Source organism: Ursus americanus, chromosome 18 (assembly GCF_024610735.1).
Source record: "Ursus americanus isolate L20-20 chromosome 18, mUrsAme1.1.p, whole genome shotgun sequence".
Taxonomy (NCBI): domain Eukaryota; kingdom Metazoa; phylum Chordata; class Mammalia; order Carnivora; family Ursidae; genus Ursus; species Ursus americanus.
In genome coordinates this window covers 4,354,250-4,379,887 of record NC_142144.1, presented here as the reverse complement: position 1 = coordinate 4,379,887, position 25,638 = coordinate 4,354,250, and the positions used below count along the sequence as shown (strand labels likewise).

The window sequence follows — 25,638 nt, the reverse complement described above, 5'->3', positions numbered from 1 at the left end:
CTGCTCTGCCCTCGGGGTCCCGCCTTCTGTGGTCTTGGGCACCTGGGAGCCCTCTTCCCTCCCTTCTGTACCCAGCCCTGCCTCCTTCCACTAATTCCCTGGAGAAGTCCAGCCTTTTACTGGGTCCCCTTCCCACCATCCCTGCTGCGTCCTTCTGGTCCCTTGTCACCTCCTGGTCCAGCTGTGTCTCGAAGCTTTCCTCCTGACCATTGCTTGCTTCTGCAGTGGCTGCCCATCCCTCCGTAATGCTGTGCCCCAGCCAAGGTCTCTCCCTTCATCCTCCCCCAAAAAGGCCTAAGGCCCCCAGGCCATGGTGTTCCCTGTGGGGAGAGAAAGAACTCTTCAAAGGATGACCTTTGGCCAGCACGAACCCAGCACGAACCCAGCACGAACCCTGACACCCAACAATTTCCATGGCACCTGCTGGCTGGGAGGGGAAGCCCCCCACCCCTCCAGGGAGCCCCAGGCCCCTCTCAAGGCCATATCCTTCCTCCCTGGAGTGCAGACCCCAGCCCTAAGCATGAGCCCCTCCACGAGGGAAGTGCCCTTGGGGCGGTCACCTTCTCCCTCGTCCTGCAGAGCTTGTGCCAACACGTCCGGGCCCGCACAGGTGGGGCTGAGCTTCCCTCTAAACCCAGCAGCCCATTGACACGTCTCCCAGAAAACAGAACTGTTTTTACCCAAAGGTACAGGCTCTATTGGCAGAGAAATGGGCAGACACCACGGCTGCTTAAAAATAGTCGCTTGTCCCTAACAGCTCCAGCCTTCAGGGTGTCGAGAACACGCAAGTCCACTCTCCGTTCGCCCTGCGTGTAATAACACACGGACCAGCGGCCAGCTGGGGGGACACCAGGCAGAGGGGACCCGTTACCAAGAACCACCAGGGCTCTGGGCTCTCCCCTGAGCCCCCCATGTGCCCCATGTCTGAGGGGTCCCTGAAATCCTGGTGGGTTTGACCTTGGAGGGGAGCCAGCCCTGGGTCCCTCCTCCCTGCCGGGCTCCAGCACCTGCCTCTCTCTCTCTCTCTCTGTCTCTCGTTGCACCCCCACCCCTGCCCAGGAGCGATGACATCACTCTTTCCGGCTGCCAGGCGTTGACCTACATTTCTCCCGCCCTCCCATCCGGGAGGCACTCCAAACACCCGCTGCTCTCGCCCCGAGGAGGGAAGGGCCCGCTCACGATTTTCGTGGAGCGCTGGTGCCAGGCCCATGGCCAGATGGCGCTCCCGCCAGCAGCTCCCGGGCACCGCCCGCCCTCCCTGCGGGGCAGGGCACGCTCTGGCCTCGCCGGGGCCGGTGGCCCTGCGGTCCCCACGATTGTGCGGCTGCCGAGGCCCCAGCCAGGCCCCGCAGGTGGACAGGAGGGGGTGATGTCGGCGTGCCAGTCTCCTCTTGGCAGGAGCAGAGCGCAGTCCCCGAGAACTGGGGTTGTCTGGGATGGCCCTCCCCCGGAGGTGAGGCCTGGCCCCACCTGCAGACTGTTGTCATCCCCGGGGCTCGTTAGGGACTCATTGATTTGAGAAGGGGGCTGAGGCCCTCTGTCTGGAGGGCGGGCAACGGGGCCAGCTTCCAGTGGGCGAGTGGGTACAGCCCATGCCAGGCCACAGGAGGGGTCAGGAGTTGGGCTGGAAGGCCATGACTCAGCTGTGTACATGAGCAGAGATGGCAGGTGAGGCTGCCAGGGGAAATGCCCCGTTAAATTTGAATTTCAGATAAACAACAAACATTGTTTTTTTTAGTATAAGTATGTCTCAAATATGCCATGGGATATACTTATACTAAAAACCTATTCATTGTTTACCTGAAATTCAAAGTTAACCGGGCACCCTATATTTTTATTTGCCAGATCTGTCTCCTCAGGAAAGTGGCTCTGAGATGACAGTGTGTTTGTCCCCCGGTGGGGAGCCCCAGGGCCTGGAAAACAAGCAAGCTGATCTGGGAGCTGCTGGCCACTGACAGGCTCTGGGGTAGGACGCTGACAGGACAGATGAGGGGGCCTGTCTTGGGCTGGGCACCTGGGGGCTGCCACGTAAGGGTCACCCACACTCCCACCTCGGTGACCTATCAGCCGCTAGCAATCTATGCGGTGCTTGCTCTATGCCAGACCCCGTGTCGTGCTCCCCAGTAACAGTGCCCCTCCCTCCCAACAGCCCCGTCGGAGGGGAGACTGACACCCTGGGGCTGGTCACCTGCCGCCAGACGCGGCTCCAGCCCAGACACGGCCTGACTGTTAACGCAGCAGCCGCTCTGAGCCAGAGGCTGCGGTGAGATCGCTCATTCATTCCACGGATCCCGGGAGCCCTCCGTGGGCCCGGCAGTGTGTCGGGCACTTACGAGCAATGAAATAGCAAAATTGAAAATCTCAGATGTAATTCTACCCTTCCAAGTGGCCAAGGAAAGTTCTGAGTCCCGGAGAAGTGACTTGCTCAAGGTCACCCAGCAAATTAGGAGCCGGGCCTGGGCGAGAGTCTGGTTGCTGACTCAGCACCGCTCCCTCTCTGTCCCTCCCTCTCCCTCTCTGTCCCTCTTTGTCCCCCTCTCTCTCCCTCTCTTTTTCTTCTTCTCTCTCTCTCTTTCTCTCTCCTTCCGTCTTCCCATTCTCTCTCTCCTCTCACCCTCTCTCTGTCTCTCATGGAGCCACTCCTGCTCTGTCAATAGACCTAAAGCCTGGGGCTCCCAGATGGGGCCAGGGTGGGGAGGGGCAGCAGGGCCCGGTGGGCTGGAGCGTCCGCTAGCCGGTGGCAGTCCCCTGGGGCCTGGCCGGCCTCACACTGTCCCTCTGTTCATTATTAAATAATGCTTCCTGATGGATGAGCTGGAAGGTGCTGTGTGGTGGGGTCAGGTGGCTCAGGTGATGGTTTTCTGGTGAGATTGATGGTTCTCAAAGGTCAAATTCAGAAAGCAATTCCTTGGGAAAATTGATCCCATGTCTCCGGAGAAACATTCGGGCCGGAGGGGCAACCACGCACCCAGGCCTGCACACAGGCAGAAGCTCATGCCGGGAGGGAAGGTGGGAAAGGGCTTCTTTCTTCTGTGGCTGCCTGTTTCCTGGACCAAGGCCAAGCCTCAGAATTAGGGAGGCTGTGGGCGGGGCGCAGCCTTGTGTCCCCTCCCCTGGCCTTGGTCATCTCTGTGCGATCAGGAGGAGGCGAGCTCCAAGAGCCTCGAGGTGGGAAAGGGGCTGTGAGGTCCATCTCCAGTCCCTGACAGCCCCGAGTTCCAATCCTGCCTGTCCCACCCAGAGACCTGGAGTGAGTTACTACCAGGACCTCCCAGAATCTAGTGTCGTCACCTGCGAAGTGGGGGGAGTGTGCCTTCTGGGTTTTCACCAGGATTCGGTTAACAATGCATGTTGCACAGAGCCTGTCCACATATGAGCGCTCAATAAATTATTGATATACGCTTCCTTATTTTTTTATTTATTTCATCTCCCAAGGGCCTTCTGGAATAGCGAAGAGAAATCCCAGAAGGACTGCAAGCAGCCTGAGGGAGGGTGGGAAAGGACATGCCCGTGTCTGGGGGACTGAGGGTAGTTTGCACTCCTCTGGGCCCATGTCTGACAGCTCGGACCCTCTCCAGGCCACTGCCCCTGCCTGCTTGCAGCCCTTCCTAAGGCGGGGCTCACCAGCTGTGTGGCCTTGGGCAACTCATTTCCCTTCTCTGTGCCTCAATTCCTTACCTACAAAATAGAGATGATAGTAATACACCTTCCGCAAGGCTCTTGTGAAGAGTTGGCGCCTTCATTCAGGGAAAGCTTTCAAGATCCCTGTCTCCAGGAGCTCATAAGTTTAAGCAATGGGAAACCCAATCAGACGCTAACATTTGTGAAGCACTTCTGCGCACTGAGCAGGTCCTTCATAGACCACATCTCAGCTGCGTCTTACAACAACCCTGGGGGGCAGGGGCCACTGCCATCTCTATTTTGCAGACTAGAAACGGAGCCGTGGGAAGTTCCACAACCTTCCTAAGGTCACATGGTAAGTGGCCAAACATCCCAGGCTAGTGTGACGAGGGGCCAGGGCTACCATCTTGCAATGACCAGGAAAAGCAGGAGGAAGGGCGCAGACCCTGGATGGTCACTGCTGTGTGCGGGGGCTTTGGTTTCGGCAGGTGCATTACTTCCGTCCATTCATTCATTCCCTCATTCACAGGTGACCAACGCCACCAACCCTCATGACAGCCTTGGGGTAAGCAGGTGACAAAACTGGGACTCCAGGGCTCCATGGTGCCCCCACCCCCACTGGCCACCAGGGAGTCCGGGCATTGAGTGCAAGCTCTGGCATGGGGCTGCCTTGATTCCAGTTCTGGCTTCTGCCCTCTCCTGGCCGGGGAACCTCGGGCAGTGCACTTCCCTGTCCTGGGCCTCAGTTTCCCCATCTGCTCAATGGACATAATAACGGTATGTCGTTCCTGGGATTGCTGGGAAAGGCCCGTGCGCTCTGTCATGTGGCGCTCTCAGAATGATGCCACATGTCAGCCATACTCAGCCAGCGACCTTAATAAAGCCCTGTTTCCTGGGGTTTGGTCACTTAGGTAACCCCTTCACGATTTTCCCATATCCCAGTTATTATTATTATTCATTCATTCATTCATTCATTAATTCATTCATCCAACAGCTTACTGAGATATAATTTACATACCACGCAACACACCCATGTAAAGAGTGCAGCTCAATGGCTCTAATCTGCGCACAGATGCATGCACCCACCCCGCAGTCAAGCTTGCGACCATTTTCATCACCTTAAAACGAATCCCTGCCCCCCTCCCCCAGCCCCTGGCAACCACTAATCTACTCTCTGTCTCTGTGGATTTGCCTAATCTGGACATTTCGTATAAATGGAATCACACGTATTTGCCCTTTTGTGTCTGGCTTAATTTTTGCTTAGCCTCACGATCTCCAGGTTCACCCATGCTGCAGCCAGTGTCAGGACTCCATTCCCTTGATGGCCCAATAATATTCCATTGTATGTATTTCGTTTTTCTATTGACGGACACTTGGGTTGTTTCTGCTTTTTGGCTACTGTGAGTGGTGCTGCTACGGACAACCGTGCCACGTTTTCGCGTGGGCGTGCGCTCGTTTCTCCTGGACATACACCTACCCCTGCGGGGGGAGCCGCTGGGTCACGTGGTGTTGCTGGGTACCTGTGTGTGGTCCTGCGAGGAACCAGACTGCTTCCCAAAGCAACCGCAGTGTCCTACCTTCCCACCAGCAGCGTATGAGGGTTTCGGTTTCCCCACGTCCTTGCCAACGCCTGTTGTCATCTGTGTGCGTGATAAGCACCCTAAGATGCACGTGGAGGGGGACCTCGCAGTGATCTGGATTTGGCTGATGGTTAATGATACTGAGCGTCTTGTCACGGTCCTGTTGGCTGTGTGTGTCTTTCTTGGGGAAAAGGTCTATGCAGATCCTTTCACCATTTGAGAAATTGGGTTATGTTTTTATTATCGAGGTGCAGGAGTTCATAATGTAGTCTAGATATAAGTCGCAAATTTTTTCTCCCCTTCTATGAATTATCTTTTCACTTTCTTGATTGTGGCCTCTGACACACACAAGTTTTTAATTTTGATAAAATACCACGTATACATTTTTTTCTTCTGTCGTCTGTGCTTTGGGGGTCTTGGATAAGAAACCACTGCTTTACCCAAAGTCCCAGAGATTTGCCCGTGTGTTTCTGTTTTTCTAGTTTTAGCTCTTACGTATAGTCTTCGATCGATTTTAGGTTAATTTCTGTTTATGGAGTGTCTTCATTCTCGTGCATGTGGATTTCGCATATTATTTACTTACTTGCTTAATAGCTGCTTTAAGTGAATGTACTTTATTGCCTCCCCCACTATAGGTGATTATACTTTTAAGATCCCAGGTCTGATGAGTCTGTCACTTAAAAAAAAATACCGTGTTCACAGTAAATACTACCCCCGGGATGTTCTATAGTTCATACATGCGTCTCCCCAGCCACGTCGTGTGCTCCACCGTGGGAGACGGTGCTGAAGCTGACGCTTACTGGGGTGAGGGACCGTGTAACAGGGGCTGATGGAGCAGGGATTGTGAAAAGTCCCCCTGCAGAAGTGATATTTGGCCTTGAACCTGACACTTGCCCCAGGGGTTAGCTTTGGGAGACGGGGGCTGGGCCTGGCAGCGTGCTCCAGGTAGAGGGAACGGCCTATGCAGTGGTCCAGAGGAAAGCAAGCTCAGAGCACGTGCTGGACAGAGATGGGGAGGGAGAGACAGAGAGACCTGGAGAGACAGAGAGAGAGCGACACAAGGAGAGAGCCAGAAAGGCCAAGCCCCTTGCTCGTGTGCGCACACACCTGCGTACACACAGAGGCAGCGTCGGCCAGACCTTCCTGCAGAGACAGGAAGTCGAAGAAGCAGCCCCACTGACGGGGTTCCGTTTCTGTGCCAGCCCTGGTGAGGCTTCCCCCCACTATGTGGGCTTCTCCTGGCAGCCATGCCCAACAGGGAACTTCTCTCCTTGGTGGGGGAGGCACTGAGCTCATTCCAGGGCTCAGCCGGGAAGGGTGGGGAAGCCAAGACGTCCTCTGGGAGAGGAGGCCTGTGGGGGGGCCTGGCCAGCATGGGACTGGGGCAGAGCCGGGGTCAGGATTTGAGTCTAGAGTCACTAGCTGCACGGCCTTGGCTTCTCCCCAGCCTGGACCCCACGGGCCTGGCCAGCCCTGACACCCCGGACTCCCTGCTACCATCATTACAATCTGCTTCTCAGATTCAGCCGGGCTTTATGCATTTTTAACAAGCCAAGGTCAGTGTTATCACCCAAAGTTGAGATGGCAATCTTTTCTTTATGTAGCTGATATCTAAAAATATCCCGTCCTCAGGCCAGAGGCATGGAGTACATTCCTGGTTCCACATAGCTGGGGTGTTCCTCTCCAGCTAGCTCAGTGGGATGGTAAATAGGAATTCAGAAGGGAGAAAAAAAAAAATCTGAGGTCAAATTCATTTTGCAAACAAACTTCTGTTAGACAAAGTCAGACAGGTTTCTTTCCTGCAGGACTTGTCAGAGCCTTGATCCGCTAACGGGCACTGTGGGTGTGGGGATCAGGGAGGGGGACGTGAGGACATTAGGGACACACCATATGTGCTGACCAGTAAGGTTAAGCACAGGACCTCTCTTTGCCAAGGACTAGCTCTAGGGTCTTGTTTCCCAGTGAAGAAGTGTCACCAACAGGTGCCTACCCATTCCCCTGTGCCTTTCTTTTTTTTTTTTTTTTAAAGATTTTATTTATTTATTCGACAGAGATAGAGACAGCCAGCGAGAGAGGGAACACAAGCAGGGGGAGTGGGAGAGGAAGAAGCAGGCTCATAGCAGAGGAGCCTGATGTGGGGCTCGATCCCAGAACGCCGGGATCACGCCCTGAGCCGAAGGCAGACGCTTAACCGCTGTGCCACCCAGGCGCCCCATCCCTGTGCCTTTCTGAGAGCCGAGCACACGGTAGGCCCACAGTGCCTATGTGGCCGTGGATTGGAACTCCGGAAAAGAATGAACAGGCTTCTTCATGCGCCATGGAGCCCAGCTCTGCAGTGCAGTAGATTCTCGACAGGGTCAGGGCCAGGGCTGGGGGGCGGCTGGAGTGAGAAGAGTACAGACTTCAGCACCTGCTGACACCATGGACAGGGCCTTTGTCTGCGTCAGAATTCCCTTCCAGAGAATTTGGGAGGCATCCCTGGACCCGAGAACTGAGTCAGGAACAACAGGTGGTGTGTGACTTGGAGCAGGGTTTCCCACCCAGCCCCCCGAGACCTGAGGGACCCACTTCTCCCCCCACCACCAGAGGAAAGGCATGTGTGAGCTCAGCGGCCAGCCGCCCTCCCCACCCTGGCCTGACCACCCAGTTTAAAATAACATTTATCATCTGCTTATAAACATAATACCTGTTCACGATAGAGAATGTAGGAGACGTGCCGTGTGACAAAGAAGAAAATAAACTATGTATCAGCCCATCCCCTCCCGACCTAGGACAACCATGCTACTACCCAGATATATTTTCTCTTGGTGATTTGGGTGTGGATATATGTATTTGAAATGTAACCAGAAGACGCATGTATTAGTCTGCTCAGGGATACCGTAACTGAGTACCACAGACTGGCCTCACTGGGGGGGCCTCCGTGCCTCCACCCGAGCCCAGCCTCTGTTCTCTGCCACCCGATGCCCAGCTTTCTCCCTGACCTCCGCACCCTGGCTCTGGCCGCCCAGACAGGCCACTCTGCATGGAGCTGCCACAGGGATGTAGACGATGAACCAGGGCAGACTGCCTCCAACCTCCCAGTGGCCTCTGAGTCCTGAGCTGGCCTCCTCCCACCTGCCTTCTCAGCCCTCGGGTCTTTCCTCCTGTTCTTGCCTCTTTCCAGAAGGTTCTCTCCTCCTTGTCTGGCAAACTCCTGATTCTCCTTCAGGCCAGTTTAAAACTGTTCTTCCTGGAAGCCTATCCTGTTCCCCCAAGTCTAAGTTAGGACCCCCCACAATACCCTTTCCTCTGTATGATGCTTAGGCACCTGTAACAATTGCTATTAATTAAAGAGTCTCACGATGACTATTGTCAGATTAATAGACGCTGTGTTTTGGAGCAGTTTTAGGCTTAGAGAAACTCGAGCCCGTGGTGGAGAGTCCCCGATACCCCCGTCCCCTGTACGCAGCCCCCATCATTACCGTCGGCACTAGTGTGGTCCATTTGTTACAGGTGTTGAGCAGGGATGCGTTACCATGAACCAGAGCCTGTAGGTTACATCAGGGGTCCCTCTCAGTGTTGTCAGCTCTGCGGGTTTGCACCAATGCACAGTGTCCTGCCTCCACCATGACCGTGTCACACTGGATGTCTTCACTGCCTAAGATGCCCCCGTGCTCCACAGATTCAACCCAGTCACTGGTTTTAATCATTGCCCTACTAGACTGTATACCCCACCAGGGCAGGGACCCCACCTGCTTTGTGGACCAACGCACGATCTGTTCCGCAGCCCACAGCCTGGCACATAACAGGTACCCTCTCTCTATAGTTTCTGCGTATTTTAATAAAAACAGGGTTCTACTAAACACGTTATTCTGCAAGTTGCTTTTTACAAATGTTGACAATATACCTTGGAAATCTTCCCGTATCAGAACCTAGAGCACTCTTGCTTTCTTTCTATTATGGAGAATTTCCAGCATGCACGCAGAGGACTGCCATATACCTGCCCCTCGCTTGGGCAGTTAACAGCTCGTGGTCTCTCTGGTTTCAGCCCCATCTCTGGCCACCTGCTTCCTTTCCGTGTTATTCTGAAGCAAATCCCAGACCCCAGTTCATTTCATCTGTAAATACTTCAGTGTGTATCTTGAAAAGAGAAGGACTTTTAAAAATGTAACCAGACCACCATCCCCGCACCTAATCAACAGTAATTTAAGGTCATCAAGGACAGTCAGTCTTCCGATTTCCAGTTGTTTCATGAATATTTGTTTATCTGAGTTTTGAACAAGATCCAGATGAGGTCCTCGCCCTGCAATTGGTTGATGCCTTTGAGGCTTCTCTTGATCTGCCCCCACCCATCAGTTTTTTCCCCCCTGCCCTTCATCTGGGAGGGAAGCTGGCTCATCGCTCCTGCAGTCCCCTCTGTCTGGACTGGCCTGACTGCGTCCCACTGCTGTTGTTACGTCTCTGCCCTCCGTGTTTCCTGGGATTTTATAGATGGATGCAGAGTCTCGATCAGATTCCAGTTCAGTGTGTGTCTTGGTAAGACCAGGTTGGGGTGCCATGTGTCCTTGCATTGGGAAGCACTGTCTGGTCGGCGGTCTCTGTGAGATGGCAGGCTGCTGCCGCTCGGAGCCTAGAGCCGTTCGCGAAGGGGGTGCTGCTACATGGCGACCTTCTAATCCTACCTTGCTTCTTCGGTTATTAGCTGGGATGCTTCTATAAAAAGAAACATCCCCTCATCCACAGTTGGTTACCTGGAGGTACAGTTTACACAGGACAGACAGGACATGCTTGATTCTCTCCCTTTATTTACCGGATTTCAGGATAATGAGTTGCCTATAAATATTTGAATGAATGAATGAATAATATATGTGTGGATGAACTGACAGGGTTTTGGGAGTCGGGGTTCTCTCCATCTGCCCTCAAGGGTGTGGGCGTGGGCCGAGGCTGAGAGCTGAGCTGCGGCCCTGGGCCGGGGCCGGGTCTACACCGGGACGGCCAGTGAGCAGCTCTTGCTGCCTGTCAGCCTGCCTTGGTCGAGAGCAAAGGTGAATAGGACGAGGCGTCTGGGTCAAGGTCGCGGCACACACCATCAGACAGGGGAGTAGACCAGCAGCAGGGGCTCCAGGGGCAGCTTTATCCTGGGAAAGCGTTGAAATGATGCTTTCTGAAGAGCAGGGCAAGCGGGGAGGTTTCGTCCCGGGGGAGAGTCCTAGCAGGCTGGACGGGAGGCCTCCGGGGTCACCCTCCCGCGTCCACCTGCCTACCATTCACTGCCATCTCTGGCCCTCTGTGCCCCCCCCCCAGGTGCAAGTGCAACCTGCACGCTAACCTGTGCTCGGTGCGGGAGGGCAGCCTGCAGTGTGAGTGTGAGCACAACACCACGGGCCCCGACTGCGGCAAGTGCAAGAGGAACTTCCGCACCCGGTCCTGGCGCGCTGGCTCCTACCTGCCGCTGCCCCACGGCTCTCCCAACGCGTGTACGTACCCCCCACCCGGCCCTGGCCGGCGAGGCTGCGGTCTCCCCTGCTCTCCACCGTGGGAGCTGTGGGTCACACGCACGTGCACTACCTGCACGCACACATGCTAGCACGCACACGCACAGACGTGCGTGCAAACGTGTGCACAAGTACAAGCGTGCGTGCGCGTGCACACTCACACCCCCTGTTACACGGCACACCTGCCTCCTGCAACACCTAAGCCCTTCCCGGCCCCAGGCGCCCAGGGAAACCCGAGAGGAGCTGCTCGGCATCTCTCCCGCTGTCCTTCCGCTGCTTGACGCCGCGGGCTGGAGAGAAGACACCACAGGGTGTCGGGAGGGGGGCCGCAGAGACCCCGACTCCAGACTGGGGTTAGCAGCACCGTAACCAGCATTCACAGGGCATTGACAGCCTGCCACACAGGCACTGCCCCCCCCTTGACCCTCAGAGTCGGCCCTGCAAGTGGGTCTCTGATCCCATTTTACAGAGGGGTGCTTTCAGGCCTGGCTGGAGATCCCTGCCAGCCTCGCAGCCTCCTTTCTCTGCATCGTCCCCTCCTCCCGCTCAGCCTTCCCGTGCCAGGGGAATGCTCCTCGCGGTGTGCCCACACGTGCCTGCATTGTCAACACCCTCTGGGGGGGTCCCCACTCATCAGGGGCCCCCAGCATAGTCCATGGATGTTTTCATGAAGTCACAAGTCCCAGGGAGCCCCCGAGCTGCTGTGGGAGGGGCTGGGCCTGGCCCCCAGGGTGGACTGTCCCTGACCATCCCCCTAGCGATGTCACTGACGTCTGACACCTGTCAGCTCTCCGACAGAGGCTACACCAGGCACTCCACACACAGCTTCTCCCTTAGCCCTCACAGCTGCCCCGCGGGTGGAATCAGTATCCCCCCACTCTCCAGACGAGCAAACCGAGGCCCAGCAGCCCTCGTCCAGCAGCGAGCTACCGCCAGCACTGGGCCCGGTTCCAAAGCCAGAGCCGGGTGACGGCCCCCTGCCCCGGGACAACCCACCCGCCTGGGCACCGTTGTGGGAGCCCTTCCACTGGCGCCCTCCCTCCACCGACATGAAAGATTTATGTGACTTTAGGCTGATCAAAGCTGAAAGCCTCACGGCGAGGCCATGACAGCCATGTCGTGCCTGTGCCGGGCAACAGCCCTTTGAAGGGGTGACTTGCCAGGCGCTCACGGCACTCTGGGCCTTCAAAGGCACCCAGAGCTCTGGGCGCTAACAGCCGCCCCTCCCAGCTCCCTCCTCGCCAGGTGCCCGACCCATCTCTTTGTTGGAGCCACCCCTTGAGTCCTTTCCTTAGTGGCTGTCACCTCCCTCTCTGACTGGCAGTCGGCCTCCCTTCTGTCCTGCTGGCCTCCTCCTCCCCGCTCTCCACCCCAGCTCCTGGAAGGATCTGCCCAAGGCCCCCGACACTGGCAGATTCACAGACCTGCTCCAACCTGCAGGCCACACACCGCAGTGCCCACCGTCTGTCCAGCCCGCCGGGGGCTTTGCCTCTTGAACCTCTCCCCTCCGTCCTGCAGGGGCAGGCGAAGCCCCTTCATCTGCGGGAGCTCCTGGAGCTGGTCTCTGCTTCTCCGGAGCTTCCCCCCGCCAAAGGAGGGGTTTCTCCTGGAATCCCTGGGAGCAGAGCTGAGGCTGGAGGTGCTCAGTGTCATCAGCCTAACGCTTTCTCACCTGGGACGCCCACACCTTCCCTAGGACAACAGGAGAGAACAGCCCCCAGACACAGACAGAAACACCCCCCACCATGTCCCTACCTCCCAACACCCAGGGGGCCAAGCTGCAAGTGTGGGGGTCCCCCATGATGCTAGCCCGTCCTCTCCACTGCCCCCACTCGATCTCCCATCCCCTCCCTCACTGCTGCGAGAGCGGCCCTCCCGTCGAGGCCCCGCCAGCCCATCCTCCCTACTGCAGGCAAAGGGCTGCTCTTACCAGGGTGCCCCTGCCCGGGACCCTCAGAATCAAATCCTAACCCAGTCCAGCCCACGCTCCCCCACACAAGGCCCTGTGGGATTGTCCTCCTGGGCATCCCTGGCGTCCCCTGGGCTCACTCGGGGGAGGTCTGTGCGCCGTGTAGCCTGCTGCCCACACCCCACCCCCGGAGGGCCTCCCAGGGCGCCGAGGGGCGTCCTCACCCTCAGTTCTACTTCAGGCACACCTGGGGGGCGTGCCTGGCATCAGCTCCTTCTTTCTGGGACTGAGGATTCTCACCGTGGTCTCCCGAGACTCCCTGGTCAACCCCTGACCTTAGGCCTGCTTCGGCCCCCGGGGCACAGACACACACACACACACACACAAGGCCACTCGCAGCTGTGCAGCCTTGGGCAGGTCATTTTACCCGGAGCCCTGTGTCCTCGATCTGTAGAATCAGGGCCCTGATGAACCCCTGTAGGGTTTCACAAGGACTAAACGGGCCACATGGGGGCCACGCTTAGCACGTGCCTGGCGTCCAGCGAGAGCTCCACACACTGCAGCCGCGGTGACTCTGTTCAGTGAGTCACTCGGCCGTCTCCGCATCTCCCCAGATGGGAGCACACACTGTGGTTTCTCTTCAGTGGCCTCCAGGAAACCTGTCTGCCCCTGTCGCCGTGCCCATGACGTCCTCCGGCATCCCAGTGCCCCCTGAAGATAGGCCCCCCACCTCCTTGTCCGGTGTGTGGGGGGCCTGAGAGTCTAACCTCAAAGACGAGGGTGCATGTGAAGCCCCAGTGGAGTGTTTGACATTTTCCAGCAGGTCCCCCAGAGTCAGTCACAGCTCTGAGACTCAGTTTCTCCATCCACAAAATGGGCTAAGGTGGCCCCTTCCTCTGAGGGAGGACGTGAGAATGAAATGGCATAAATGGGGCCAGCCCGGCACGTGGCCTCCAGGTCTCCCTCCCCCAGCCCTGTCACCTCCCCAGCCCTGTCACTGCCCCCTCTCTGCGGGGAGGCCCTGTGACCCTCCTTCTCTCCCCCAGGTGCTGCTGCAGGCTCCGCTGTTGGCAGTAAGTACGCTCCGGGTCCACCACCCTGGGGAAGGCCACCGGGGCCCCCAGTGCACGACTCCAACTGCACCCCATTCACTTCGTCACCTCTGCCCGCTCCCTCCTGTCCCCTGGGCTGTGGCCCACAGCCAGCGCCTCCCACATTTCTCCCCTCGAGCTTCCTGGTCCGTGCTGCTTTGGAAAGGGCCCTGCCACCCTAAACTTCCCATGACTCCCTCTCCTTCCGGGCAAGAACGGGGGTCCCTTCTTCCTAGCCAGGGGCAGAAGTCCTCCCCAGCCTTACTGTGGGGTTTGCCAGGCTGGGGGCAGCCTGCACCTGTGTGCCCGTGAGCCTGGGGCAGGTACGCGAGGCTCCTGCTGCCTGCAGGCCAGCTCAGAGCAGGCAGGCCGCGGGAGGGAGGTCGGGTGTGGGCACCTGCAGGCTGGCCAGTCCTCCGCACCCTGCTGGCTCTCCAGTGCTCACAGCGCCAGGCTCCTGCTAAGTGGAGTACTTTCCGCACCTCCTTTCCCCCCAGCACCCTCCCCCGAGGTGGGTTCAGCTGTCAGCTTTTAGAGTCATCAGGAGAGGACTTGCCAGGGTCAAAGCGCCAGCCAGTGGCCCCCCTCACGTTTCAGAAATGCTCGAGGGGGAGCCACAGCCCTCCGGGGGCTGCTTCCTGCTGGGACCCCAGTGGGGGGGGTGTAGAGCTGGGGCCAGGGGAAGCTGGACCCTGGAGGGGATGCTGGCCCACTCAGGCCAGAAGTGGCTTCCCTGCGTCGCCCCCACACCTGCCAACTCCCCACCCTCTTGCCTTTCTCATCTCTTGCCAGGCGTCGCCAGGCCCCGGAAAGACCCCGTCCCCAAAGCCCCTGTGGCCACTGAGGCCGTGAGAGGGGACCCCAGCACTCCCACCCCCTCTACTTCCACTGGGCGGGCCCCCATGGCCCCCAGCACCCCACAGCCCGCAGGTGGGTTCCCAGGGACAGCCCAGCTGCCCTGCTCTTCCCCACTTCCCACCACGCCCCCTCCTCTGCGTGTGATGTGTCGGCCCTGGGGCTTGGCTCCTAGAGTAGAGAACGGTAGACTGCAGAGCCCGAGAGCGCGGGGCTGAGGGGCCTCTAGGACGCCTGGGCCCACCTGTGCCTGGGCCCAAGCCGGGGGATCTGGGGCTCACTTCAAGCCCCTCGATGCTCCTTCCTCCTGCCTCCCGAAGCACTGCTCAGGAAGGTTCCAAGACCAGCGTGGCTGAGAGGGCAGGGGGACCAAGGAAGGGGAGGTGCCCAGAGGCATTGAGGCCACAGGAAGTTCACCCAAAGCCTGTCTCCCAGGGGAGCTCCTGCCTCAGTGCTCCATGGAGCTGGCCCGCCATCCCCACCCCTCCCTGCCTCTAGCTCCTCAGCGGCCGACCCCTGGGAGCGGACAGCACAGAGTTAGCCAAGAAGGTGAGCTCCTCTGATCAGCAAGGCAGAAGGGCGCCTCTGGGCAGGGGTGCTTAGAATAGGGACTGCTGAGCTTTTCTGGGCTGAGTGCGGGGGGCAGGGCCAAGCCAGGGCCAGCATCCTATCCTGCCCCACATCAGCCAGAGCAGCCAGTCTTAGGGGTCTGCAGTGACAGACAGGCTTGGAAACACCTGCTCTCTGGCTCTAAGTCCCCTCCACAGTTGGACTGGTGTGTAGTCGAGGCCTGGGGTGCTGGGTGGCCCTCTGGGCTCATCTGTCCCTGCCCACTGCAAATGCCGGAGTCTGAAAGGACTCATCCTTCCCAGAGGGTGCCAGAAGGATGTGTCCAGGGGAATTCCTCCTGGTCCCAGCTGGCAAGGGGTGCCTCAGCAGTGTGCCCCAGCAGAGAGGAGATGGCAGGGGCTCCTCGCTCCTTGGGCAGAGCCACGACCCTTCCTCTCTTTGCACACGGACCTGGGGAGGGGTAGACCGCGTCTCCAGTGGGCAGAAACCCCTCCTTCAGCTGGGGAAGGGATCCACATTCAGCCTCTTCCCGCCTTGGCCTGGAGTGGGGCTCAGCCCTTTCCACGCCTGGGTGAATGCCGTGGAAAAGCCCCCTTGTTCCTGGGCCATCTTGCTTAACTCCTCCAGGGGACCTGGAGGGTGACCCACCCCAGTTCCTTTTATTTCTGCCCTCCTCCCTTCTCCACGAGGCATTTGCAGGAGGCAGGGGCTAGTCAGGAGACTCAGGGATTTCAGGTGAGCCTGCTGGCCCAGGGATCCTCTTTGGGGTGAAGGATAGGTCCACGCTGGGAATTCCAGGGCATAAACTGGCTCGGCCACCCGAGCTTTGGCCTGAACTAAGCCTATGATGGGCAGATGGGAGCAAAACTCGCTGTGGTGGGGGCCGTGTCTGCGCGCAAACAGCAGCCTGTCTGGGTGGGAGGCCAGATGCTCTGTCACACACACACACACACACACACACTGAGGAACCCTGAATCCGTTTTCCGAGCCACTTCTGATTTAGTGCGAGGGCTGTGGGGCAAGCAAACCGCACAGCTGGGAGGTAAGCAGACAGTCCAAGGCTGGGGCAGTCAAGGCGAGGGGGGCTTGAATTGCGAGGGTCTCCAGGACCCAAGTGGCGAGAAGGGGCGCTCCTCAAGCCCACCGTGGGTCGTGGTCGGCTGTGCGTGCTAAGCCCAGTGTCAGGCGGCAGGGCGCCCAGGGGAGAAGGTGGTTCCAGCACGACAGCCAGCAACCCGAGCAGCCCATGGCTCGGGGGCCGTCGCTCCTCTTAGCAACGGAAGCCCATGCCCTGGGCCCCATGTACCTGGACCCCCGGTAAGAATGACAGTCACTCCAGCCGGCAGAGTGTGGACTTCCCCTGGGCTCCCAGCTCTGAGGGTTAGGGCCGTTAGTTCCCGGCCCCACAGGTGAGGGTGTTACGACTTAGGAAGGAACAGCTGGGTTTCATGGTATGTAAATTACGTGTCAATAAAGCTGTTGAAAAAGAAAAGAGGCAGCTGAGCAAGGTCATAGGATTACAAAGGCGCACGGGCAGCATTCGAACTCGGGGCTCCCTGACTCCAGAGGCTAGCTTCCGGGCTCAGCCCCCCAGTGCTGCCCCCCCCCCTGCAGCCTCAAGGCCGTGAGCTGGTGCTGTCTTTAAGACCAGCTCCCCGATTCCAAAGGAACAGACGGGGCCTCCATCTGGCCTTGGCACACGACACAGGCCATTGCAAGAATGTTCTTCCTGCACACCTGAGTGTGCCCCAGAGAGCCCAGCCAGGGGGCTTTCTTACCCCCAGATCCCAGCCCCCAGAAAGGTCCCAAGTCTCCCCCCACGTGCCTCCCAACAGGTGTTTCAGCTCTTTGGCCAGAGTCCAGCTGGGTCTGTGAACGTCTGGCCCAGATGTTACCCCCTCCTGCCAATGTCAAGCTGTCTGGAGGGCAGGGGCTGCCGTGCAGGAAAAGCTGATCAAGACCCCTAATCCTCAACCGCAGAGGGTGGTGGGAGAAAAGCTCCAAAGCAAAAAGCCTTCGGGGCGGGTTTTACTGCGGCTCTAATTAAGCCCTTGCCGGTTTGGGTCCTGCAGCCTCTTCTCCTCATTGAGCACCATATTAATGTCACTTTGATGTCCAAAGGCCCCCAGCTCCCAGCTGGAAAGTCTCCTGCACTTTTTAGCTGGTACATTTTCTTTTTCTCCCCACCAACTGGCATTGTGCGTAATCCCTTTAAGAAGCGGAAAGAATCCGATTTCTCCCCTGTCCCTCTGGGTTTGTCCTTTGAAATTCAGCGTGCAGAGCAATGCCTTCCTTCGCCAGCCCAGACTGCTTCCCCTGCTTTGTGTCCCAGTAGTCTTGGAGATAGGCTCTAATGGCACTGGGGGGTGACTCACTTTGGGGTCCCTGGTGAAAGTAGTCCTAACCATGGGTTGGGAAGATAGGTCAGATGGTGGAGGGGCTCCGGTCCCCACATCGGTGTTGGACAGGAAGCCTTCGAGGACACTTCTGGACACTTTGATGACACATGTGCCCCTTTTCAGCCATTAGCCAGGGACTTCAGCACAGAGAGGTCTGGGCCCAGACACAGGATCAGATCCAAGTCTACCCTCAGTAGGAACGGGGACCACACAGGAAAGTCGTACAAATCAGGTGTCCCACTGAGGAAATGACAGCCTAAAGCACGCAGATTCTCGGGCTCTCCCCGCTCCCCTTATCTGGCTTCAAGTCCACGTGTGCCCTCCACAGCCTGTAGTAGAGTAGATGCTGCCTTTCTGGTAGATTTGGACCCAGTTCTATTTGGCCAGTGCAGACAGAGCCGCTTCTAACAGTGCTGCTGCTAAGGGTGTGTGATGCCTCAGTGTGTCTCCAGGATGCCCCAGCCCCACCCCGTCACATAACTGAGTTTCTTCTCTTCTTTCCCCCAAGAGTGGATCAGGCCATCTACGGCTGCCCCCCTTGGGGAGAGCTCCCCCTGGCCCCAGGCGCCCTCCAGTGCAGAAGGTATGGGGGGCAGGGCCTGCACGGGCATTAGACAACCCCCCACTGAAAGCTCCTTAGACGGTAGGCCCCTCCCTCTTTAGTGGAGTAGCAGGTGTATGTGGTGGGATTGGGGTGGGAGGGGGCCTGTGGGAACAGAGGCGGGGGCCTTGGCGCTCTATTTGCCCCCGCCCCAACTCTCACCTTCTTAGAGATGCCCAGTGTGATACCGCCAGACCCAACCCCTATTAATCCGTCACCACCCCCCCCCAAGGGCTTTGGAGCCGAGTGGAGCTCTGCCCTGATAGCAGGAACCCTGTCCTGCCACTGTCAGCCACAGACGCCGGGGGCAGAGATGGAGCTCAGAGAGAGAGTCAGGGCCCCTGCAGGAGCCGGGTGGCAGTCAGACCCAGACAGAGGGGCTGGCTATGGGCAGATGAAAGAAGATCGCGCATTCCAGGTGGTAGCACCAGCTAGGGCAGAGGCTTGGTGGTGGGGTGGCAGTGAGCAGGGCAGGGGACATCATAGAAGGTACTGATACCTAGCCTCAGTCTCCCACGCCAGTGGGAGGAGACACACGTAGGTTCGTTGGTAGCCAGAGACAGACAGACGCAGGAAGCACACAGGGCCTTGTCCAACTCTCCAAGAAGGGAGGTTGTTCCCATTCCAGCTCACCTGTTCCCTGGACATGAGGTCCTAATGCCTGCTTGGACAACAACCCTGGCCCCACACCTCCAGCCCCTCCGTGAGCGGTGAACAGGGCTCTCAGCGCCCTCTGCTGGCAGGCAGTCCTGGAGCTGAACCCACAATCTGTGAGGGAGGGTCTGCAGGCCCCTGAGCAGGGCATCCTCCCTGGTGATGGAGCACCTGGAACCATCACTTCCCTGCCCTGGACTGACGAGGGCACCACAGGCTCCCAGAGGGACGCCGAGCAAACTCTGCCGCCCAGACAGTGTCATGCTCACTCACAAAGATGGGGCCAGGCCCCGGTGGGTTCTGATGTGGAGGCTGGGGCAGTCTGGGCTTGTGGCTCACAACACCAGCAAGCAGGGAATCTATGAATAGTAAGGGACTCACTTTGGCTGGAGCAGGGGGGATGCTTCAGAAAGGGAGATGCCAAAGCCTTGGACGCCAGGCCCATGCTCCGGATTGGATGCTCACGGGAGTTTGGAGAGGGGAGGGGAGAGGAAAGCGATGTCTGCAATCAGTCAAAAAAAAAAAAAAAATCACTCTGTTTCAGCAAAGCACCTTGCATGCTGTCAGGCGATACTGGGGGTTAGAGAAGTAATTTGGGAGAATTAATCCAGCCGAGCGTTCAGTGGGCTCCAAAGGGGCACCAAAGACAGGGCTGTTCCTGCAATGCTCCTGGATGTGCTGTGTCCCCTCAAATCTGAGCAGGTGACAAGGCCACCCAGAGCACGCCCGGGGCACAGTGGAAGCCTTCATTGGGCCTTCCCTGGGCCCGGGCAGCCCGCCCTGGGCAGCTGGACCATGACGACGAAGGAACTTATTTCTCATCTCTCCAAGCTGTGGGCACCTCCGCCCCTCCCCCTGCCCTGGCCTCCAAACCTTTCCAGCTCAAGCCCAAAGCTGCTCAAGTGGTGCCCATTGAAGAGTTCCAAGGTAAGAGGAAGGCCCCGGGCTGGACCAGCCCTCCTCCAGCACCTCTACCCTCACCTCCATTGGAAAACAGCGATGCAGAACGGAGGACCCATGCCTGGCTCAGAAAACCCTCCCGGAGTAGCTGGGTCAAGGTGAAACTGAGCCTCTCTTCCCTCAGTCCTCCCTCCCCAAGGGAGCTGGGAGCAGGTATGAGTCAGAAGCACAGTGGGCAGGCCCGGGGCAGGCAGAGCAGCGACCAGAAATAGCCTGTCCTGGCCCCCCTGGGAGGTGTGGCCCAGGGGCTCGTCTCGATTGGAACAAGAGCTGGAACACAGGGGTCACTGGCACTACTCCTTGAGACACTTGGATGCCTCACCTTCTCATTCCCGCAGGACAGGTGAAGGGGGCAGGTCCAGGAGACTCAAGGTGTGACATGCCCGCTGTCCCTCTGTCTCCCCGCTGTCTCCTCGGGCACAGTCTCCAAGGGCTCTCATGCCCTTGACCACCAAGACCTCGTCAATTCCTTCCTTTCCCATCACAAAAGGGAGGTTGGGTCCTCTGGAGATACACAGATGGCGTTTCAAGAGGGTGGCCAGCGTCCTTGGCATTCAAGGGCAGCCACGTGGGCCTTCCTGTTCAAGGGGATGTTGAGCCCCTTAGGAGGGACACCAAGAGGTGGCTGCCTTCGTGGGGGCAAGGAGCGATGTCCCAACACCTTCAGGATGCCTTCCCTGGCAGTCGTAGGACTTGCCAGTCCCAGCAGGGGTGCTGGAGGAGACAGCAGAATGGCACAGAGATCGCTGTCCTCGGTGTGGAGCCGTGTGTGGGTAGTAAGAGTCAGAAGCCAGGCCGAGACAACGAGAGGCAAAACGAGATGCCCCAGGCACGAACCCTAAGACGGCATTCATTCTCAGGGTCATGCAAGAGGAGGCCCTCTGGTGCCAATCAAATTTGCAGAACAGCTCAGGCTAATAATAAAAGGTCCAGCAGGTGGGCGTTTTCCTTCCAACCATCTTCCAAAGCAGCATGTGGAGGAAGCTCCTGGCCCATTCCATCTTGCCCAGCATCCATGCATGCATCTATCCTTCACTGAGTCACTGGGGTACAATGGTGAGCGTCATGAACCCAGGCACTGGCCTTCCTGAGCTCACACTGGCCGCATGACCCATCCTCCCTGCATGAATCATTTCCAATCACCCCGGCATCACGCGGGCATCCTTCCGAGAGCACGTCAACCTGGCACCCCGCCAGGCAGGTGCTGTCCACTGCCCCTCCCTGGGTTCCTGCTCCCAGGGCCAGGTGGGAACTTGTGACCTGGGCCTACACGGGTCCTCCTTCCCGCTCGAAGGTGGCACACCTGCCTCCTCCCAAATGGTACAGAAGTGTTGGAGGCCCATGGCACCTTCCCGTGCCAGGTCCTGCCTCCCTGCATGTCCTGGGGCTGGTCTGTCCTGGCCCCGTGCCTCAGTTTCCCCCAATACACGGTGCAGGGGGTGGCAGGAAGGCACAGTCTGCTTTGGCTCACTGACCCGTGGGGTTTCTCACGCTCGGCCGGCCCAGACTGTGAGTGCTACGGCCACTCCAACCGCTGCAGCTACATCGACTTCCTAAACGTGGTGACCTGCGTCAGCTGCAAGCACAACACGCGAGGCCAGCACTGCCAGCACTGCCGTCTGGGCTACTACCGCAACGGCTCCGCCGAGCTGGACGACGAGAACGTGTGCATCGGTGAGCCGCGGGGGCGGGGCGTGGGCACGGGGGAGGGCGGGGGCGGGGAGGGGGCGCGGGGGCTGAGTGGCGTGGGGCGCGGTCCGGAGACCCTGGCCTCAGCAGGCCCTGGGGAACCCCGGGGAGAATTTCATTTCCGGGGCCCATTTCAGCTGGGCCTGAGGACAGAAGCTTCTGGAATCTGCTCTATTAATAACCTCCCCCTTCGGTCATCCCCACAGGCATTGGAAATTCAGAACTACTAGTTAGCGTCAAAGACTGGTTCTAGAGCTTGCTGTGTGCCTTAGTTTCCCCGCTTGTAAAATGGGGAAGTGGATTAGATCAAAGGTTTTCAACTCCTTTTTTGTGACTGAAGCGTTTCTTCTAATGAAGTTCTTCTAATGCTTTGTAAGCAGAGGCCCAGCTTGTAAGACCCAGTGGGCACTCGGTCTGCTCTCTTCAAACTCTGCGGCAGGACTGGCTTTGGGGTAGAGAAGCAATCCGTGGGGGCCCTGGACCAGGGCTGGGGCAGGCCATCCCAAAAGGCCAAACCCATGGCCTTGGCCGACACCCACCAGCCTGGAAGGGCAGCCCACCATCCCAGCCTCTGTCTTCAGTGGAAGCTAATTCTCAGACCTAGGGTGCCCAGCCCCCTTGGCACCCCACTGCCCATCCTCCACCCACCAGGTCAGCTCTGACTTCACAGAGGAGGGGCTGCCCGCAAGGCTGGAGCTGTCAGTCTGAATTATGGCATCAGCCTTCAGATAATTCCATCAACTCTAAAGTGATTCAAACAGAATTGTGCTGCCGAAGTCATACCGGCCAGCTGCAGGGACAGGGTGGGGACTCTGGATCCGAGGAGAGAGGCATTCCCCCTTCCCAATACCCTCCTTTCCTTGCCTCTTTCTGCCTTCTCACCGGGGCCCAGCTCTGGGCTTCAAGGACTCCCAGAGTGGGGACACTTGCCCCCTCGCACAGAGCAGAGGCCCCAGGAAACCAACTGGGAGAGGGTTGGGGAGAATCCGGAGGCCTCCGGGGCTGCTCCTCCACTCGCCCTGGAGAGGAGATGCAGATGCGGACTATCCCCCCCGCACCCCCCCCGCCCCGGTTGCCTGCCTCTGATGAGGCTCCTCCCACCTGTCAGTAATCGTAGAGCCCTTTGGAGCTGGGAAGGATCAGCGCTCCCTCCAGTTACACAGAGGGAGACGGAGGCCCAGAGAGGGGGTGGGGCTGCCCCAGGCCACACAGCGCCAGGACCAGAGAGAGGGAGTGAGTAATGGATGCTAGAGAACCAAGACGGTACAGTCTTCCCTCGAGATGCGGACCCTCGGGCAGCCGTGGGCTCACGTGGACTTGATGTGGGGTGCATCACCGGGGGAGTCCGGGGAGCCGGCTGGAGGGATGCGGGGCCAGGCGGGGTGGGGGTCGGTGCGGAGGACGCCCACAGGTCGCCCTGACCGCACACCGTCCACGTGTCCGTCCAGAGTGTAACTGCAACCAGATCGGCTCAGTGCACGACCGGTGCAACGAGACCGGCTTCTGCGAGTGCCGCGAGGGCGCAGCGGGACCCAAGTGCGACGACTGCCTCCCCACGCACTATTGGCGCCAGGGCTGCTACCGTGAGTGCCCGCCCAGTGGGCGGGGCTTTAGTTCGTGGGTGGGGCGAGGGGCGGGGACAGGCGCCTCCAGAGGCGGGGCTTGGATCGTGGGTGGGGACCAGGGGCGGGGTCCGGGACGGTGGGCGGGGCCTGAGGCGACAGGAATTTGGGGCTGGTGCCAGGTGGATCTGGGGGCTGGTTGAGGAGGGAGTTGGAGGCAAAGGTGGAGCTGGCGGTTGGTGGGTTTGGCTGACAAGGATGGGTTTGCGGGGAGGGAGGCCGTCCGAGGAAATGATGGCCTGGCGAGACCGAAGGAACAAGTGGGCTCTAGCCTCGGAGGAGGGTGGAAGGGCGCTCCAGGCACATGGAATAGCAGGTGCAAAGCTCCGGAGGAGAGAGAGCAGGTGCGTCCCAAGGCCAGTGGGCCGGGAGCGGGGAGAGCCAGGGGCAGTGCGGGAAAAAAGACAGGGACCAGGTCTCGCCCGGCCACTGTCACCATCCACGCAGGGCCGTTTCGCACCAAGTGCGCCCTGAGCCTCCAACACCCCCGGGTCCGTCTCAGTCGCAGAAGCTCCAGCGAGGGGGGTGGACTGGGCCACCGCCCGCGTTAACTGCCCCTCCGCCCTGCAGCCAACGTGTGCGACGACGACCAGCTGCTCTGCCAGAACGGCGGCACCTGCGTGCAAAACCAGCGCTGCGCCTGCCCAAGCGGCTACACCGGCGTGCGCTGCGAGCAGCCCCGGTGCGACCCCGCCGCGGAGGACGGCGGCCTGGACTGCGACCGCGCGCCCGGGGCCGCCCCGCGCCCTGCCACCCTGCTCGGCTGCCTGCTGCTGCTGGGGCTGGCCGCCCGGCTGGGCTGCTGAGCCCGGCCCGGAGGACCCTGCGCTCTGCGCCCCGGGAGCCGGGGGGCTCGGGGGTTCGGGGGCCGGCGTCCGAGGCCGGGCGGCGAGAAGGGTGCGGCCCGAGCTGCTCCCAGGTGCTACTCAGCAGAGTCCTCCCGCCTCCTCCCGCCGCGGCCCGTGGCCCCTGCCCCCGCCCCGGCACTGCCCTCCGCCGCCGCAGGGGGCGCTGTGCGGCTCTGGCCCCAGCAGCCTGCGATTTGGGTCTTAGTTTTTCTTTTGTATTACCCGCCGCCCCTCACCCTTTTTTTTGCTGGCGGTGAGACGGGGTGGGGGGAAACGCTGCTCACCTCAACACCTCCAGGTCCCGCCACACACACACACACACACACACACACACACACACACACACACACACACACACTCTCGCACGACTGTTGCGGACACCCCCTGCGCCTGTCCCTGGCTTACCATCGGCCAGCGGACCCGGAGGTCCAGTTACCTCCAACTCTTCTTTCTTTGTTTTCCTTTGCAACCCACCGGACTCCGTGAGGCCTGGTGACCAAGGAACTCACCGTCTGGGGGAGGGAGTTAGGAAGGAGGGTTGGGAGGGCTGGAAACTTTGTTTTGTAGAGAACTATTTTGTTTGTATTAACTGTCCCTACAAGGAGGACACGAGCCGCTGCAGGTGGTTGATGGTGTGTAATCCAACGGAGTAAAGAGTCTGCTCACTGCTGCCTCCGGGCCTGTTTTCTTTCCGTGTTCATTTACACCCTGCAGGTTTGGAGTTTAAAGGAGCCTTGGAGAAACTATTTCACGATGAGGGCCACCACTTCCCCAGCCCTTTCTGTGGGTGAGATCAGGCAGCCCCCCTCCCGGCAGGGGTGGCTAACAGAGCCCTCTAACCCCTTGTTAGGGGAACCCACCTGTTAGCACCTTCCCCAGACTGTTGCCTCCCTCCTATCCCTTAAAAAAAAATCCAAAGTTTATTGGCACTTTTCCGCAGCTGCCCTTGAATTTAAAAGCACATGGTGGACATTGGTACCATTGCTGAGAGGTCCGAGGGAACTGACTGGTGATTTATAAATGGGAATGGATGTGTCTCTCAGGGCCTGTGGGACCCCCAGCCTCAGGCCCCGTGTCTGCTGCTGCGGCCTCTGTCCAGCGCTCCGTGCTGGAATCCGTGGAAGGAATCCACAGCCCACCACCTTCCTGTTCCCCTTTCCCTCCCAAAGATCACACAGGGGTGGCCAGGGAGACCCAGGGGTGGCCTGGGAGTTGTGGGAGGACACTCTGAAGAATGGGGTCCATCAGCTGAGGCCCTGTGCCATGGGAGGGTCCCCTGCATCTCTCCCACCCTTGGGTGCTTGTACTTCTCCCCGCTTACTCTCGAGAAGGCCCAGATTTCTGCCAGAAGATTCCCAGCCCCATGAGTCAGTTCTGGCTCGTAGCTGCTCCCACAGCCCCCACCTGCAGTTATCCCCTGGCACCTGCAGCCACGCTTTCCAGGCTGGGAAGTTTAGACCTGCCTCCCCACCCATCTTCAAATCCCCAAAGCAAGGCTAAGACCCAGTTCCACAGAACTTGGCCTTGAGGACAACGAGATTACAATACAGCACAGGAGGGGGGATATGAAACAGGAGTCAAGGCTCCTCACGGCCAAAAGCCAACCCTGCTGGCGTCTCTCAGCTCCCATCCCCAACTCCAGGTTGCAGGGGTCAGCTCCCAACCCCTAAAGGAAGTGCCTTCTGTCAGGCCCCCTGTGGCTTCTTCACCTTCCTCCTTACTGACAGAACCCCAGTGAAAGGAAGACATCCCGGGGCTCCTCGTG

At 59.0% G+C, this 25,638-nt stretch overlaps 1 protein-coding gene across 3 annotated transcripts in view; it reads left to right on the top strand.

Annotated features, from left to right (window-relative positions):
* The window catches only part of NTNG2 (netrin G2), a 67,741-nt gene extending 42,848 nt beyond the window's left edge, over window positions 1-24,893 (top strand). For 2 of the 3 annotated variants that reach the window (XM_087869237.1, XM_087869236.1), the window contains exons 5-9: window positions 10,485-10,657; window positions 13,631-13,657; window positions 21,221-21,388; window positions 22,852-22,986; window positions 23,596-24,893. In XM_087869237.1, coding sequence (XP_087725363.1) covers window positions 10,485-10,657; window positions 13,631-13,657; window positions 21,221-21,388; window positions 22,852-22,986; window positions 23,596-23,831 — 739 coding nt within the window. In that variant the 3' untranslated portion in view covers window positions 23,832-24,893. Of the gene's footprint in view, window positions 1-10,484; window positions 10,658-13,630; window positions 13,658-14,467; window positions 14,606-18,007; window positions 18,083-19,585; window positions 19,682-21,220; window positions 21,389-22,851; window positions 22,987-23,595 lie in introns of all 3 variants that reach the window. The other variant, XM_087869238.1, reaches the window with a different exon arrangement.
* Window positions 24,894-25,638: the final 745 nt, after the last annotated feature.